At 53.7% G+C, this 16526-nt stretch overlaps 2 protein-coding genes across 2 annotated transcripts; both read right to left on the bottom strand.

The window, feature by feature from the left end:
* Window positions 1-5042: 5042 nt before the first annotated feature.
* LOC122917970 (protein FAM71A-like) lies at window positions 5043-6670 on the bottom strand. The gene is given in 5 exon segments (XM_044266129.1): window positions 5043-5221; window positions 5224-6111; window positions 6114-6245; window positions 6248-6304; window positions 6307-6670. Coding segments are annotated over 5 exon segments (1620 nt in total).
* Window positions 6671-8571: 1901 nt separating this feature from the next.
* Window positions 8572-16284, bottom strand: LOC122917969 (protein FAM71A-like). The gene is given in 2 exon segments (XM_044266128.1): window positions 8572-10212; window positions 16051-16284. Coding segments are annotated over 2 exon segments (1875 nt in total).
* Between the last annotated feature and the right edge of the window lie 242 nt (window positions 16285-16526).

Genomic DNA, 16526 nt, shown 5'->3' with positions numbered 1-16526 from the left:
AAGGCTGAATGAATCAGTAAATTGTCGAAGATGTCTGTAATGAAACATAGCTGTGAGAAGGAATAGTTGCCACAAAAAGCATGGACAAACCTCATGACTCTGATGTTGAGGGAAAGAAACCAGACTCAAAGAATATATACAATGTGCTTCCATTTACCTAAAGTGGAAAAAGGAGCAAAATGAGTCTCCGATGTCCGAGGTTAGGGTAATGGTTCCCTAGGGTAATGGTGGTAGAGAACCTGAGGGAGGGGGCTTCTCGTACGATGTTCTATCTCCAACTCAAATGTGAAAAACAGGAGGAAGGACATGCTCTCGAAGCAAAGGATAGTTCTCTAAATAACTCCTTTAACTTTCTAAAAGGTTTTATGAAAAACTTTAATTAATTTTTAAAATTAAGTGAAATGTAATAAGCAGGAGGCTTTTACTTTCTCATTCTTTAATCTCCTGTAAATTGCGTATGGCAAGGTGCTGAGGCCATGACTATGTCCGTGGGAGGAAGAAACGGGGGCGACGTGGTCAACAGCCACAGAAACTGGGGGAAAGAGGCCAGCCCTCCAAGGAAGGTGCTTCTCCGAGGCTCCTCGAGGCCAACTGTATTGTGTGCCCGCAAGGGCATCTCTAGAAAGATCTTTCCCAAACTTGTGCAGGTCGCGGCACATGCAGAAAACGGCAACGCTGGAATGGCATACTGGCGTATCACATGGGGCTCCCGGCGGCCAAAGCCAACTGGCTGGGTCCTCCGGGTGCCCCCAAGCTGAGTGGTATCATTTCCTCAGCACACCTGTGGGAAAACACCCACTCACAGAGTGTGGGAAAACATGAACCTCCGTAACACACTGTAAGTTCTCTTGCTCTTCTGCTCCAGGAAATTCCAGCTCTATGTGCCCTTCATTTCTGGATGACAGGTCCCATTTGCAGTAAGGAAGATGATGGGGTCCAGGGGTTTATGTAGCATTCCTGGTCTCTGCTTTATGCCGCGGTCTCATCTCCCCTTCCAGCCTCATTTCTCAACACACCCTCACCCGCTTCCCGCTACCCTCCCCCACCCTATCCCCTAAACACACGATATCCTGGGCGTGCTGCTCTTGTCTGTCATCTAGAAACCTCGCCCAAGACCCCCAAGCTCCCAGGTCCTCCTCTTTCTCCATCCTGTCTCTGCTCAGACCTTCCCTTCTCTAGGATGCCTCTTTCTACACGCTACCCAAGGCCACCACCGCACTTTGATTTGCGTTACTGGTAGGTGTGTGTATACATGAATTATCTTGCCCATAGTAGGAGCTCTCAACAACTGTTTCTCGAATGACTTCTAGGCTGCAGAGAGACCGTGACACTAATTCCACCCTACCCCTGTTCTGGATGGTCACTCATTATCCCCTTGAGTCGGAACCCCCACGTTCCTAGGGTACCCGTCTTGTGGCCACTCCACACTCTGCCATTGCCCTGCCCTGGGAGCCATGCAGCCTGGTTGAGAGACATTACGCACACCCCCACCCCCAACTCTGGGATTGACATTGGGCTAAATGTGATGTGACAAAGGGAAAGGGTGTCTACGGCCATACCACCCTGAACGCGCCCGATCTCATCTGATCTCGGAAGCTAAGCAGGGTCGGGCCTGGTTAGTACTTGGATGGGAGACAAAGGGAAGGGGTGACTGCCCCTTAGCCTCAGGCCTGGCTCCCACCATTCAAGCAATAGCCCGTAGTACCAGGATGTGGCCACAAGGGGCTCTACTGGGCGACTCTTACCTGTACAGTGGAGGAGGGTTTGTGGGAATCCATCTTGCCCAGATGCACAAGGAACAGCTCAAGGAGCTGTCGCCTCCTGTCCAGTTCCCTTTGGCTGCCTTATCCTGACGTTTTGCCCCTTAGCCACCTAGAAGCTCTTTTATATCTTAAGACATTCCTCCTTGCTTCTTGCTTCCCCCTTTACACCAACAGTCACCACGGGGAAGGGCACTTCCCCTTTGGTCTGTTCTCCCTCCTCTAGATGAGTGCTGAACCTATGCCACAAGCTCCCTGTCCCCCCAGGCAGGCTGTGGGATGGAAAATTGTCCTGTGCCATCTTGTCAACACCTCCTGACTCTGCCCCCTTCTGTTTCCCCAACGCCACCCAGGATTAGGTTTCTTCATCTCTGGCCAGGATTAATACAATCCTGGCTTCCTGGAGGATCGCTTGTCTCCAGACAGCCCCCTGGCTGCCAGCTGTCCACCCTGGCTTTCAATGGCTCCCCAAGGCCCAGACATTCACACAGCACCCCAGGTGCCCGAAGATCCAGCCGCCCGATTCTCTAGTCTCACGTCCCTCTTCTGCCCTTGCGCTCCAACCAGCAGTACTGAAATGCCTGTAATTGCTCAACACACGTGATATTTCAAGGTTTCGTACTTTGCACACATTCTTTTCTGTGACCTGCGCCTCCCCATGCTGTGCCCTAGCTCCCCATACTTCCTCCGCCTGGCAGAGCCCTAGTCGCCCTTAAAGCTGCTGATTCCTCTGTGAACCCTTCCCCGACCTCAGGCTCCTTCCCATGCCCAGGAACCCCTCCTCGGAATGGATCCTGTGCCCTGAACGCACGTCTCTCCTTGTATCTGCCACTTAGAGTGGGCATGACTCCTCAAGCCTGTCCTGTTTTCCCCATGGACGCCACAGCTCCCCGCGGGAGGCCGAGCTAGCACTCAGTGGGTGATACGTGGGAGGTGTTGCCTCACCCCTCTCTGAACCATCGCCTCCACCTTGAGCAAGTCCTTTAAATGCTCTGACCTCCCCTTTGCTGATCTGCCAAACGGAGACCGGGGACAATCAGATGAACTTGAAATCATTAATGAACTCTAAGGGGCTCAGTGCTGTTCAACAGCCAAATGCTATGCAGGTGTCTTTATTCCAGACTCGCATTTACCTGCACTTGCCTGTGTGGAAATCAGAGGGTCAAAGGAATGGGATGTGCTCTTTTTGTAACCTGGCTGCCTTGAGTCCAGGGAAAAGCTGCTTACGAGTCAGCTATTAATTCTGTCTCCCCATAGCAACGAGTCTTCTCTGAAGCTGAGTTAATGATTCTTCTTCTTTTTTTCTCTTCTAAAGATTGTATTTATTTATTTGACAGAGAGAGAGGTCACAAGTAGGCAGAGAGGCAGGCAGAGAGAGAGGAGGAAGCAGGCTCCCTGCCTAGCAGAGAGCCCGATGCGGGTCTCGATCCCAGGACCCTGGGATCAGGACCCCCGAGTTGAAGGCAAGGCTTTAACCCACTGAGCCACCCAGGCGCCCCTGGGTTAATGATTCTGAGGTTGTTTTCCTTGCGGGGCCAAACCGTATCTAATCTTTGGCATGTTCTATTCTGTAAGAATAACTTGACTCACTCCAATAATTGTCCATTCTGGGGTTGTGAACCTTGTTCGGCCGGAGGAAACGGTGACTGTGTGGGGGTCCCTGGCTCTTCTCCTTCCTCCTCCGTGCCCCCACCCCATGGTCACGACCACCTTCCCTTCACAAAGAGGAGAGACTCCTCTCCTCCCCCACCGAAGGGCCAAGCACGGATGCTGGGACCTAACAGATGACCTCCCTCACGGGAAGTTTAAGGATTTGTTTTCTGAACTCTGAAGGGGAGACTTGGTAAGGAGAAACCCCTTTAAAGTGTTTCTCCGTACCAAAGTGTAGTTGGTGGCGGTGGGAGAAACGGATTGTAGGGAGATTCCCGACTGGTCCCTGGAACCCCAGGCTGTTTATGGCTGCAGTGCAGGTCACACAGAGGCTGGGGATGGAAGTCTGGGAGCCAGACACCGCTCACGGGTGGTCTGGGCACTCTTGGGAGAAGACCAGCTGACGGCCGTGAACTCACTGAAATTCAAAAACCAGCTCGCAGAGGCTCACTACCAGGAGTCCCCCAGCTCCCATCCCTCCCTCCCCGTAATCTAGTACATTTGGTGCAGAGTTTTGGAGCACAGTGGTGGAAATGCTTTGCAGAAAGGAGTGGGTCACTGTTCTGCAACGGTTCCACTGTCCCGTAGGAACAAGTTCACTTTTCTGAGCCTCAGTGCTCCTATGTGTAAAACAGAGATTCCATGTACCGTAGGTAAATTATGCCAAGAACCCAGAACCCAATTTAAAGAGACCAGACCTTCCAGACAGAAGACAAACACTTCTGTGCGTACATAAGAGTGAAAACGTAAGGGAAGGCGTTGGTATGTCTGGAGCAGAAATTTCATCATAACCGCCCCGGCATTTCTCGGACCATTCAGACTGCAGAGATCTGATGGCCGAACAGAACATTTCCAACAGCACTGAAAGCCCGGTCTTCGCCTCATGATCTTGTCTTGCCTTTTCACACTGTCCTGAATTTTGCGTGTACTGTCCCCTTGTGTTTTGTCCCACATGTACTTTTAAAATGTTTTACCACATGTACTTTCGATCTTGTTTTGGAACTATTCTGCAGGTGGAATAGGTGACAGCCACAGAATCGGTGTTTATGCCAGGCCGGGGCATGCAGCTGTACACTGTTGCATGTTTTATCTCTGTCACATCCCACTCTATTGTCAGTTGTGCTGATGGTAATTTGGGCTGCTTGCAGTGTTTTGCTACTTTTTGCTATAAACGTTCTCAGTGCCTTAGCAAGTTCTTTCCTTGGTATATACCCTGGGTATAGACAGGTTCTCAGTCTAGCTGAGAATATTGCCAGCACAGGCTGCTGCTCCCCTCTGCTGGCAGATGCTGGCAGATCCCCAAAGATGAGGAGTCCCCCCACCCCCATTCTTTCTTTGTCCCTGTTCTTTGTCTATGGACCTTCAGGGGTTAGGAACATTCATTAAACTAGAGAAATGGGGGAGGTGGAGCTTTCTGGGCCATCATAGTATACTTTCAACTGTGGCCCGGAGAAACAAGCCAGACAGGCCTTGAGGCAGGATGCTTTGGCTCTGAGCATGGGTGTGAGGTGGGGGCGGTCCTCGACTGGACCCTTGGGTCTTAGGTGGCAGCCCCCGTGTGGGGTCACTACTGGGCTGCAGGACCTAGAAATTCAAACAGAATACAGCATGCCATTCTTTTATTTATTTTATTTATTTATTTTTTAATGGAGTCTCCTGGGAGAGGTCCCCCAGGAGCCCAATATCTGGGCCCAGGAAGTTCCATTCCTCCATGACCTCAGACGTCCCGCTCCCCGCGCTCTCCAAGCCCTGGCTGCTCGCCGCCGCCTGGGCGATGGCCTCCTCCACACCGCTCCTGTCCGCAGTCTTCTCACGTCTCTGCGGCGTGGGGGAGGCCGCGCGCTTCAGGCGGTGAGGCGGACTCTCAGGTTCCTCAGGAACCCGCGGATCCTGCGGAGCATCTTGGTGCCTGAGCCCGAGCTGCCGGCGGAGAGGCTCCGCCCCGACTTGTGGGCGGTCCCGGACTCCTCGGCGCTGGGGGCGTGGCTGATGCCTCCGTCGGGGACGCGCCTGTCGCGCGCCGGGCTGCGGCGGCCCTCGTCGTCCTTGTCCTCCCGCGCGGCTCTGTGGCTGCCTAAGGAGCGGCTGGAGTCCGCCGGGCTGATCTTGTTCCCCCGGGCCTTGTGGCGGCTGTCGGCGGCCCTGCGGTGGCGGGAACTGCGGGGGGCTCGCTCCTCCTCCCGGCGCTTGCGGGGCGGCCTTCCCGCCGGCTCCCCACTGCCCGCCGAGCTCGGCGCGTCCGACAGGAGCTGGCCTTGCGACGCGTCCGACAGGAGCTGGCCTTGCGACGCGTCCGGAGCGGCTTCCCCCGCAGGCTTGCCGGCAGCTCCGGGCCCGGCGAACGCCAGGCAGATGCCGGCCTCCCCCGCTGCGAACTCTGCTGCTGTCCCTGGCGCCGCCACTGCCGCGGCTGCCGCGGCCTCCCCGGCGGCCGCCGCCTCGGTCGTGGCCCCTGCTGCCGACTCCCTGGAGAGCCCCGGGCAGTTGGGGGCAGCGAGAGTGGGCACGCTGTTGGGTTTTGGGGGGTCCTGAAAGGTCTCTTCCCCGCCAGCAAAAGCTGCAGAGGTGGCCCCGGCCACCTCCGAGCCCTCGTGGAGGCTCCTGACGCTGACCTGGTCCTGATCCTCCATTCCTTGGAAATCTGGCCCTGCTGTGTTCCTTCGGTCCTCTTCAAGCATGGGCATTTTTAGTTTGTCCTCCGCGGAATGGCTTGCGTTTTCCTGTGACTGTCCATGGGTAGCCGCAGTATATGAAAGAGCTTTTCCCAGCATGGGAAGAAGTCTTCCTGTGCATCCAATGGGGGACTCAGGTACAGGTAGCAGGAGCGGCCCGTGCGAAATTGAGGCGCAGTTGTTGTTTCTCAAGGTCCTGAATGGAAATCCTCACAAATTTCAAGGATGGAGCCTGGTGAGCTCCAGGGTGGTGGAAGCCTTGCGGCCTTTTCCCTTGGTGGCCTGGCCCTGGTCGGAGTACTGTTCACAGCCGGTGGCCGGGCGGGCCAGCAGCAGGACATCTGGGAGTGGGAGGATGGGGCTGGTGGATGCGATGCCCACGGTCATCATCCGGACTCGGTTGTGCACTTCGACTTTTCCTCTTTTGGTGACCTGCACAAAGTCGCTTTCCAGCATGGTTGCGTATTTTAAAAGGTCGTAATCTCCCTTACGCAGTTGTCGCTGGAGTTTCCCCATGGTGGTGTTGAACATGCCCTTTCCGGAGGCGCTGTGGGCCGTGTCATGTGGTGGCAGAGACTCCACCTTCATGACTGTCAGTTGGGCCGGCAAGGGGTGCGGGTTGGTCTGGGGCTGGTCCCAGGAGCGTCTCCCCTTAGGCCTCTGTTGGGTTGGCAGAGCGTGCAGCCCCCCTCCTGCGGCACGCGGCTGGCTCTGTGGCAGGGGTCCCAAACCCACCGTGCCCTACGGGCCACAGGCCACAGGCCTCCGCTTTGATTCAGAACCTCCCAGAGACAGGGGTCAGGGTGGGGGGATCTGAAGGTGACCGAGGGGACGCTGGTGGGTCCTGGGACTTCACACTGAAACTCTGCAAACTCTACCTCACTGTTGTCCCTCACTTTTTAAGATTTTTGGTTTGAACTGTGAACTACAGTCCTGGTGAGACTAGTCTTTCTCTCAGCCTATACCCCTGCCGGCCCTATTTATCCTCTGCTGCCCTTGGTGACCTGTCACTGATCACATACTCCTTTGCTGTCATCCCCCAGACACCCACTCAGGGCAGGGCCATCCTCCTACCCCCAAATGCCCCATTGCCCCCACAGAGGACAGGCCCACCCTGCCAGGGACCCAGGCGGGTATCCAAATAAAAATGTCTTCAAATGGAACAATTTTGTGTGGGGAATTTTTTTTCCCTCCCCCAAATTCGGAAGATTTAGCAAGTGGACAAAATCTATAGGAATTACTATAAGACGATGGGTTGGCAGAGTGTCCAGACCCCCTCCTGCGGCCCTCGGCTGGCTCGGTGGCAGGGGTCCCACATGGATGGAGGAGGCACCATCCATCTCTATACCCTTGTAGGATATATGGCATATGTTTGAACCATTTGAGCTCTTGGTTTCGTTTTATTCAAGAACCCAGAATTGGCACTCCTGACCCTTAACCTGTTCCTTCATAAGTATGCAGTAGACATTCTGAGCCTCGGTGCTCCTATGTGTAAAACAGAGATTCCATGTACCGTAGGTAAATTATGCCAAGAACCCAGAACCCAATTTAAAGAGACCAGACCTTCCAGACAAAAGACAAACACTTCTGTGCGTACATAAGAGTGAAAACGTAAGGGAAGGCGTTGGTATGTCTGGAGCAGAAATTTCATCATAACCGCCCCCGGCATTTCTCGGACCATTCAGACTGCAGAGATCTGATGGCCGAACAGAACATTTCCAACAGCACTGAAAGCCCGGTCTTCGCCTCATGATCTTGTCTTGCCTTTTCACACTGTCCTGAATTTTGCGTGTACTGTCCCCTTGTGTTTTGTCCCACATGTACTTTTAAAATGTTTTACCACATGTACTTTCGATCTTGTTTTGGAACTATTCTGCAGGTGGAATAGGTGACAGCCACAGAATCGGTGTTTATGCCAGGCCGGGGCATGCAGCTGTACACTGTTGCATGTTTTATCTCTGTCACATCCCACTCTATTGTCAGTTGTGCTGATGGTAATTTGGGCTGCTTGCAGTGTTTTGCTACTTTTTGCTATAAACGTTCTCAGTGCCTTAGCAAGTTCTTTCCTTGGTATATACCCTGGGTATAGACAGGTTCTCAGTCTAGCTGAGAATATTGCCAGCACAGGCTGCTGCTCCCCTCTGCTGGCAGATGCTGGCAGATCCCCAAAGATGAGGAGTCCCCCCACCCCCATTCTTTCTTTGTCCCTGTTCTTTGTCTATGGACCTTCAGGGGTTAGGAACATTCATTAAACTAGAGAAATGGGGGAGGTGGAGCTTTCTGGGCCATCATAGTATACTTTCAACTGTGGCCCGGAGAAACAAGCCAGACAGGCCTTGAGGCAGGATGCTTTGGCTCTGAGCATGGGTGTGAGGTGGGGGCGGTCCTCGACTGGACCCTTGGGTCTTAGGTGGCAGCCCCCGTGTGGGGTCACTACTGGGCTGCAGGACCTAGAAATTCAAACAGAATACAGCATGCCATTCTTTTATTTAATTTATTTTTTTTTTAAATGTAGTCTCCTGGGAGAGGTCCCCCAGGAGCCCAATATCTGGGCCCAGGAAGTTCCATTCCTCCATGACCTCAGACGTCCCGCTCCCCGCGCTCTCCAAGCCCTGGCTGCTCGCCGCCGCCTGGGCGATGGCCTCCTCCACACCGCTCCTGTCCGCAGTCTTCTCACGTCTCTGCGGCGTGGGGGGAGGCCGCGCGCTTCAGGCGGTGAGGCGGACTCTCAGGTTCCTCAGGAACCCGCGGATCCTGCGGAGCATCTTGGTGCCTGAGCCCGAGCTGCCGGCGGAGAGGCTCCGCCCCGACTTGTGGGCGGTCCCGGACTCCTCGGCGCTGGGGGCGTGGCTGATGCCTTCGTCGGGGGCGCGCCTGCCGCGCGCCGGGCTGCGGCGGCCCTCGTCGTCCTTGTCCTCCCGCGCGGCTCTGTGGCTGCCTAAGGAGCGGCTGGAGTCCGCCGGGCTGATCTTGTTCCCCCGGGCCTTGTGGCGGCTGTCGGCGGCCCTGCGGTGGCGGGAACTGCGGGGGGCTCGCTCCTCCTCCCGGCGCTTGCGGGGCGGCCTTCCCGCCGGCTCCCCACTGCCCGCCGAGCTCGGCGCGTCCGACAGGAGCTGGCCTTGCGACGCGTCCGACAGGAGCTGGCCTTGCGACGCGTCCGGAGCGGCTTCCCCCGCAGGCTTGCCGGCAGCTCCGGGCCCGGCGAACGCCAGGCAGATGCCGGCCTCCCCCGCTGCGAACTCTGCTGCTGTCCCTGGCGCCGCCACTGCCGCGGCTGCCGCGGCCTCCCCGGCGGCCGCCGCCTCGGTCGTGGCCCCTGCTGCCGACTCCCTGGAGAGCCCCGGGCAGTTGGGGGCAGCGAGAGTGGGCACGCTGTTGGGTTTTGCGGGGTCCTGAAAGGTCTCTTCCCCGCCAGCAAAAGCTGCAGAGGTGGCCCCGGCCACCTCCGAGCCCTCGTGGAGGCTCCTGACGCTGACCTGGTCCTGATCCTCCATTCCTTGGAAATCTGCCTCTGCTGCGTTCCTCCCGTCGTCGTCCTGCAGCAGAGGCCCGTCCAGCATGTCCTCTGCTCGAGTGGCGTCGCTTCTGCTGTGGGTGTGCACCGGCGGCGGCCGCAGTATGTGGATAAGCTTCTCCCAGTAGGGGAAGAGGTCTTCCTTTGCGTCCAGTGGCGGGCTCAGCTGCAGGTAACAGGAGCGGCCGGTGGCAAACTTCAGACGCAGCTGTTGTTTGTCCCGGTCGTGCACAGAAATTCTCACAAACCTCAAGGGAAGCAGCCTGGTGAGCTCCAGGGTGGTGGAAGCCTTGCGGCCTTTTCCCTTGGTGGCCTGGCCCTGGTCGGAGTACTGTTCACAGCCGGTGGCCGGGCGGGCCAGCAGCAGGACATCTGGGAGCGGGAGGATGGGGCTGGTGGATGCGATGCCCACGGTCATCATCCGGACTCGGTTGTGCACGTCGACGACCTCTCCTCGTCTCGTCACCTGCACGAAGTCGCTTTCTAGCATGGGGGAGTATTTGAACAGGTCGTATTCTCCCTTGCGCAGTTGTCGCTGGAGTTTCCCCATGGCCGTGTTGAACATGCCCACCCTGGAGGCGCTGTGGGCCGTGTGGTAAGGCGTCAGAGACTCCATCTTTATTAGTTTGTATCACAGTCGGGCCGGCCAGGGGTGGGCGTTGGTCTGGGGGCTGGTCCCTGGAGCTCCTCCTCCTCGACCTCTGTTGGGTTGGCAGAGCCTGCAGCCCCCCTCCTGCTGCACGCGGCTGGCTCTGTGGCAAGGGTCCTAAATCCACCCCGCGCCCCACCGGCCACAGGCCCCCGCTTTGTCTCAGAATCTCCCAGAGACAAGGGGTCAGGGTGGGGGGGGGATCTGGGGGGGGGATCAGAGGGGAGGATCTGAGGGGGGGATCTGGGGGGCGGATCTGAGGGGGGGATCTGAGGGGGGATCTGAGGGGACGCTGGTGGGTGCTGGGATGTCAATCTAAAAAAGTTAAGAGCTTGCAGTTTGTAGTGTGAAGTGCAAACTGAAGTCTTGGTGAGAGACTAAGCACTCTCTCAGCCTACACCCCTGCGCGGCCCTATTTATACTCTGCTGCCCTTTGTGACCTGTCACGCTGTCACACACCCCTTTGTGACACCCCCTCAGGGCAGGGCCATCCTCCTCCCCCTCCCCCAAATGTCCCATTGCCCCCACAGAGGACAGGCCCACCCTGCCAGGGACCCAGGCGGGTATCTGAAATAAAAATGTCTTCAAGTGGAACAATTTTGTGTGGGGAATTTTTTTTCCCTCCCCCAAATTCGGAAGATTCAGCAGCTGGACAAAATCTAAAGGAATTACTATAAGACGATGGGATACGTTTGAACCATTTGAGCTCTTGGTTTCGCTTTATCCAAGAACCCGGTACTGGCAGTCTTGACCCTTAACCTGTTCCTTCATAAGATTGCAGTAGACATGGCTGCTAGCAGCCATTAATGATGACATTAAAAACGGCCTCCCAATGGGGCGCATGGGTGGCTCAGTGGGTTAAAGCCTCTGCCTTCGGCTCAGGTCATGCATCCCAGAGTCCTGGGACCAGCCCCACATCGGGTGCTCTGCTCCAAAGGAAGCCTGCTTCCCCCTATCTCTCTGCCTTTCTCTCTGCCTACCTGTGATCTCTGTCTGTCAAATAAATATTAAAAAAAATAATAATAATAAATAAAAAGGCCTCCCCTAGGCACCAGGCCGTGTTCTCCGCATACGACCATGAGAATCCCATCAGGTGTGGTACGGTTCCTACTGCCCCGTTTTATGAAGAGAGTGAGGGGACATCATCAGCCTAACTTCACAGAACTAATGGTCGTAGAGGCCATGTTCACGGGCAGGTCTAGCGGATTCTAAAGCCTTGTTGGGAACCCCCATAGTACTTCGCTCCGCAAAGCTTGGGCCAGCCACAGGTTTTAAACCAGACTGATTGAAGACCTTTCTGCGGCGCTGTCGGAAGTTGCATGACTCCCTGCGTGTATATGTGTTATGGAGAGAACCTAAGACGCTACTTCAGACAGCAGCTGGGCTGAATTGGGGATTAAATGTTACAGGGGGGCATCTTGGTTCCTCCCCTCGCTTATGCTTCCACAAGCAGCCCATCTGTGGAAACCTGGTTATTGTCTCCTAAGACCCCCCACCCCCCAGGTTTTCGTCCCTTCTGCTCCAGCGAAATGAAGCGGGGGTGGTGGGGGGACTTGCCAAGCAGCCTCCCTGGGCAACAGGAGGGCTTTGGAAGCAGCAACACCTGTGGGGAGCAAGTACCCTTGTCCTTCCTGCCTTACTGCCCCTCCCACACAGCTAGCCGCAGAGTATGTGATTTCCAAACTGTTGCTTGAAAGTTCCAGAAGGATTATCTGCTCCCAACTCTCCAATCTCCCGGTTTGAGGTTATGCCCGAAATCCGACATTTGGGATTCATTCCTTGAAAATTAATGCCTTTCTGTTAAAACGCACGCACGTGTTCATCCACAGGTGAGAGGACAAAGAAAAGGTGGTCTATCCATACAGTGGGATGTTATTCAGCTGTAAAAAGAAAATGAGGTACTGCTACGTGCTACCACAGGGATGAATCCTGAAGATAGGATGCTAAGTGCAGGAAGCCAGAGGCAAAACGGCCACTTACTGTATGATTTCATTTAGACGAAATGTTCCAGAAGAGGCCAATCCATAGCTATATTAGAGGCTGACTGGAGGGAGGGGAGTGTAGGGAGCGACTGCTTAATGAACAGGACCGGGATTTCCTTTGTGGGGATGAAAATTCTGGAACTAGATAGTGGGGATGGTCTCACAGCATTGTGAACGTACTGAGTTTCACTCTCTCTAGAATGGGTACGATGGGAAACTTGATGTTGTAGTTTCTCTCTCTCTTCCACAATGCACATCTACATTCCTGCTTGGAACCCCTTAGAAAGGTCAGTGGCGTGACTCAGCTTTCCATTTCCTCATCTATAAAATGGGGTAAGAGCTGCCGTGAGGAGCCAACGAGATCATGCACGTGAAGTGTTGAGCGTATCGTGGAACTCAATAAATCGTAGCTGTTGTAATCATTCATCCTCCGCTGACCCTTCTAGCGTCGGTGCCGATTCCTTCCTGAGAGCAGTTTTTGAGAAGACAAACGGAGAAGCTTCTGGGGTTAGAGCTACTATGAGCACACAGAAGGATGCTCAATGGGCAAAACTGGCTTCTTCTGAGTCCCGGCTTCAGGCAGATCCGTGAACACACAAGAGAAACTGAGCACAACCAGAGTAGGGGGTGCAGCGAGAGGAAAGGCTTAATATGGGTTTGGGTTTCAAGGGTTTGTTCCAAGCCCATGGGGAGAAAGTGGGATAAAGATGGAAAATAGCATTTTAGCTCTTTAATTCCAGAATCCCCTGGGGCCAGAATCCTTTAGAACGCTCCATTCGGAAAGAGGTGTCAGGCCAGATGTCAGGGAGAGGCAAGGGGACAAGGGTGAGGTCAGGAGGGAGGCTGGACTCTTCCAGGCCCTGCAGTGTGACGTCACCACCCCAGCAGGAGGCAGCCGCATGGAAGGACACTGGCTAAGCCGCTGTCTGATTCTGGCGGAGGCCCCATCCAAGTAATTCTCCCGGATCCTCCCAACCTTCCCTCTCCGTCGAATGTGAAACAAGATGAACTAAACAACTTGATGGTAAATACATAGTCATCTTTTTTAATTCAAGTATCAAAACACAAACTTGGCCGCAGAAAATTAAACTGCTTTTAATGCACTTGGTAAAAGGGGCTTTCAGTTCCAACAACCATATCCACTGTTATTTTTTGGATCAATTTTTTTGGCCATGGCCACCCCCCACTTCCTTCCCCTCCAATTCATTGTCCGTGGCAGCTGAGAAAATCGGTCTTGAGTTTTCGTAACAGCTGATTGATTGGTGGCATCTACACCTACAACCAGAGGGTAAATGTCACCCCTTAGAGAAACTAGATTGTCTCCTGAAAGTGGGGGTAAACAGGTGCTATCACCAAGTGGATCTTTAGAGATTGGGAAGTGTCCCTGACGTGCAAGCAAAGCAGCAAAATCAGGACACTGGTGTCGCAGGGGTTAGCTTGAACCGTGCAGGAGTTCAGAGGAGCAAGCTTCCCATTCATGTGCACAGGAGTCTGAACCTGGAATGAAGCTACTCTCTCTCCGAAGAGAGATGTCAGTGGCAGTGCAGCCCATTTTTATTTCTAGCCTGGTACGGATACCTTTGTGTGCAGGCAAAGAGCAAGGGCGCCTTGGTTGAACTGGTTGCTACTTGCTGGTCAAGTTTAGAGGGTTCTTGGATTTCAGCATCAGAAAGGAGCCCTTGTGTCTGGGTGCAGTCAGTTGGTTGGAGGGGGTTTGGTTGCCGTAAGCCTGAGCTGGTCCATCCACAAGACCCGCTGTCCCATCTCTGCAGGCTGGGTCCCAGGCCAGGGCTGGCACGGACCTCTCTGATTTTGCCCCTTGGCCAAGAGGCCGAAATGACCTCGTGAAGTTGAGGGAGTGGACGAGAAACAGAAACAAATGGCTTTAGTTCCAGGAAGTCAGAAATGGAAGGAAAAGTTGTAGATCTGCTTTGAGACCCACTGTGGACTAGGCTTTTGCTGTGCTGGCCAGAACTCTGCAGCTGACCTTGGGAAAGCCCCTCTCCTCTCTAGGCCTCAGCTTCCTCATATGTAAAGTACATCTGGGATTAGTCAAGATCCTTCTGGGTCTGACATGCTGTGTGGTTCTAGGTGTCCCAGTACTGTCTCTATTTGCCGGGGGTCAATGAGCCTGAAGGCATGTGGCGAGGGATAAGGAGAAGGGGACCAAGGGTCTTCGGGTGCGGGTTCTTGTGAGTTTAATTAACTGAAAGGGGGAGGACAAGAAAGGGGTAAGAAAATACAGTAAAACGAAGGAAGAACACAGGAGGGGAGTTGAGGAGGGGGAACGTAGGAAACCTGGAGTTGGCACAATGACCTCAGGGCTCCTCAGGTACATATCCTGGCCTGGCGGACATTGTTAGAAGGGGAGGTGAGGGAGTGGCAAATCTTGTTTTCCAAAGAAGGCCACAATACCATCGCCGCCCCAACATCCTTCTGCAATGTGGTCTTGTCATTGCCCTATGAAGAAGGAAAAGTTCATTTTCTCTCCCCTAAAAGCGGGGTTGTCCTTCTGACTCACTTGTAACCAGTAGAATGTGGTAGCAGTTGCGTTGGGTGCCTTCTGACGCTCGGGGAGAAGCAGCTTCCACTTGGCTCTCTTGAGATATTTGCTCTGAGGGAAGCGCCATGAGGAAGGCCGCGTGTAGGCATTCCTGTGGAGAATCCCACCTTATCGCCATCTCCCTCAAGGCACCAGACACGTGAGTGAAGATTTGACTCGCCAGCCCCGACGACTGGTTCACCTCCCTTGATACCCTGAGGAGCAGAAGAAACCGCTCCCAGTGGAGCCCTGCCCAAATTCTTGATGTAGAAGAATCTACGAGATACCATTCTTTAGGTCACAAAGTTTTGGCGGGGGGGGTTGTTATAAAGCAAAAGGATGGGAGGAGAGGCTTATAAAAATACAAGCTTCCTTAAAACGAGAAACCCTTAAACATGTATGAACAAGACTTTTAAGAGCTCAGAGATGTGTGAGATTTCAAAACAATTGGGAAGCCAACTTCTCACGTTGCCTATCCAGGACATTACCACAAAGTTACCATTTTCTGTAGGTCACCGTCCTATGTTTTTAAAAAGTGTGTTTTTATGGGAAAGGGACAAAAGGCACCCATCCCAGCAGATCGGTTAGAAGGAAAGAGGTGAGAAGCAGCACATGTTGGCGAGGATGGGGAAACAGCAGAGCGCCCACGCATTCCTGGTGGGAGCGCAAAGTAATGGGACAGTCACTGTGGAATCAGCATGTAGGACTGAACATATGTGTATATTCAGTTCCATTTCTTAAGTATATGTCTGACAGAAATGTATGTATATTTTTACCCAAAGTTCTGCATATAAATGTTCATAGCAGCACTATTCTTATTAGCCCCAAAAAGGAAATAACTCGAATTCACCCACCAAAGGCTGAATGAATCAGTAAATTGTCGAAGATGTCTGTAATGAAACATAGCTGTGAGAAGGAATAGTTGCCACAAAAAGCATGGACAAACCTCATGACTCTGATGTTGAGGGAAAGAAACCAGACTCAAAGAATATATACAATGTGCTTCCATTTACCTAAAGTGGAAAAAGGAGCAAAATGAGTCTCCGATGTCCGAGGTTAGGGTAATGGTTCCCTAGGGTAATGGTGGTAGAGAACCTGAGGGAGGGGGCTTCTCGTACGATGTTCTATCTCCAACTCAAATGTGAAAAACAGGAGGAAGGACATGCTCTCGAAGCAAAGGATAGTTCTCTAAATAACTCCTTTAACTTTCTAAAAGGTTTTATGAAAAACTTTAATTAATTTTTAAAATTAAGTGAAATGTAATAAGCAGGAGGCTTTTACTTTCTCATTCTTTAATCTCCTGTAAATTGCGTATGGCAAGGTGCTGAGGCCATGACTATGTCCGTGGGAGGAAGAAACGGGGGCGACGTGGTCAACAGCCACAGAAACTGGGGGAAAGAGGCCAGCCCTCCAAGGAAGGTGCTTCTCCGAGGCTCCTCGAGGCCAACTGTATTGTGTGCCCGCAAGGGCATCTCTAGAAAGATCTTTCCCAAACTTGTGCAGGTCGCGGCACATGCAGAAAACGGCAACGCTGGAATGGCATACTGGCGTATCACATGGGGCTCCCGGCGGCCAAAGCCAACTGGCTGGGTCCTCCGGGTGCCCCCAAGCTGAGTGGTATCATTTCCTCAGCACACCTGTGGGAAAACACCCACTCACAGAGTGTGGGAAAACATGAACCTCCGTAACACACTGTAAGTTCTCTTGCTCTTCTGCTCCAGGAAATTCCAGCTCTATGTGCCCTTCATTTCTGGATG

This window comes from Neovison vison, chromosome 10, assembly GCF_020171115.1.
Source record: "Neovison vison isolate M4711 chromosome 10, ASM_NN_V1, whole genome shotgun sequence".
Classification (NCBI taxonomy): domain Eukaryota; kingdom Metazoa; phylum Chordata; class Mammalia; order Carnivora; family Mustelidae; genus Neogale; species Neogale vison.
The sequence above is the reverse complement of the archived record's forward strand: the minus strand, read 5'-3'. Positions and strand labels throughout refer to the sequence as shown.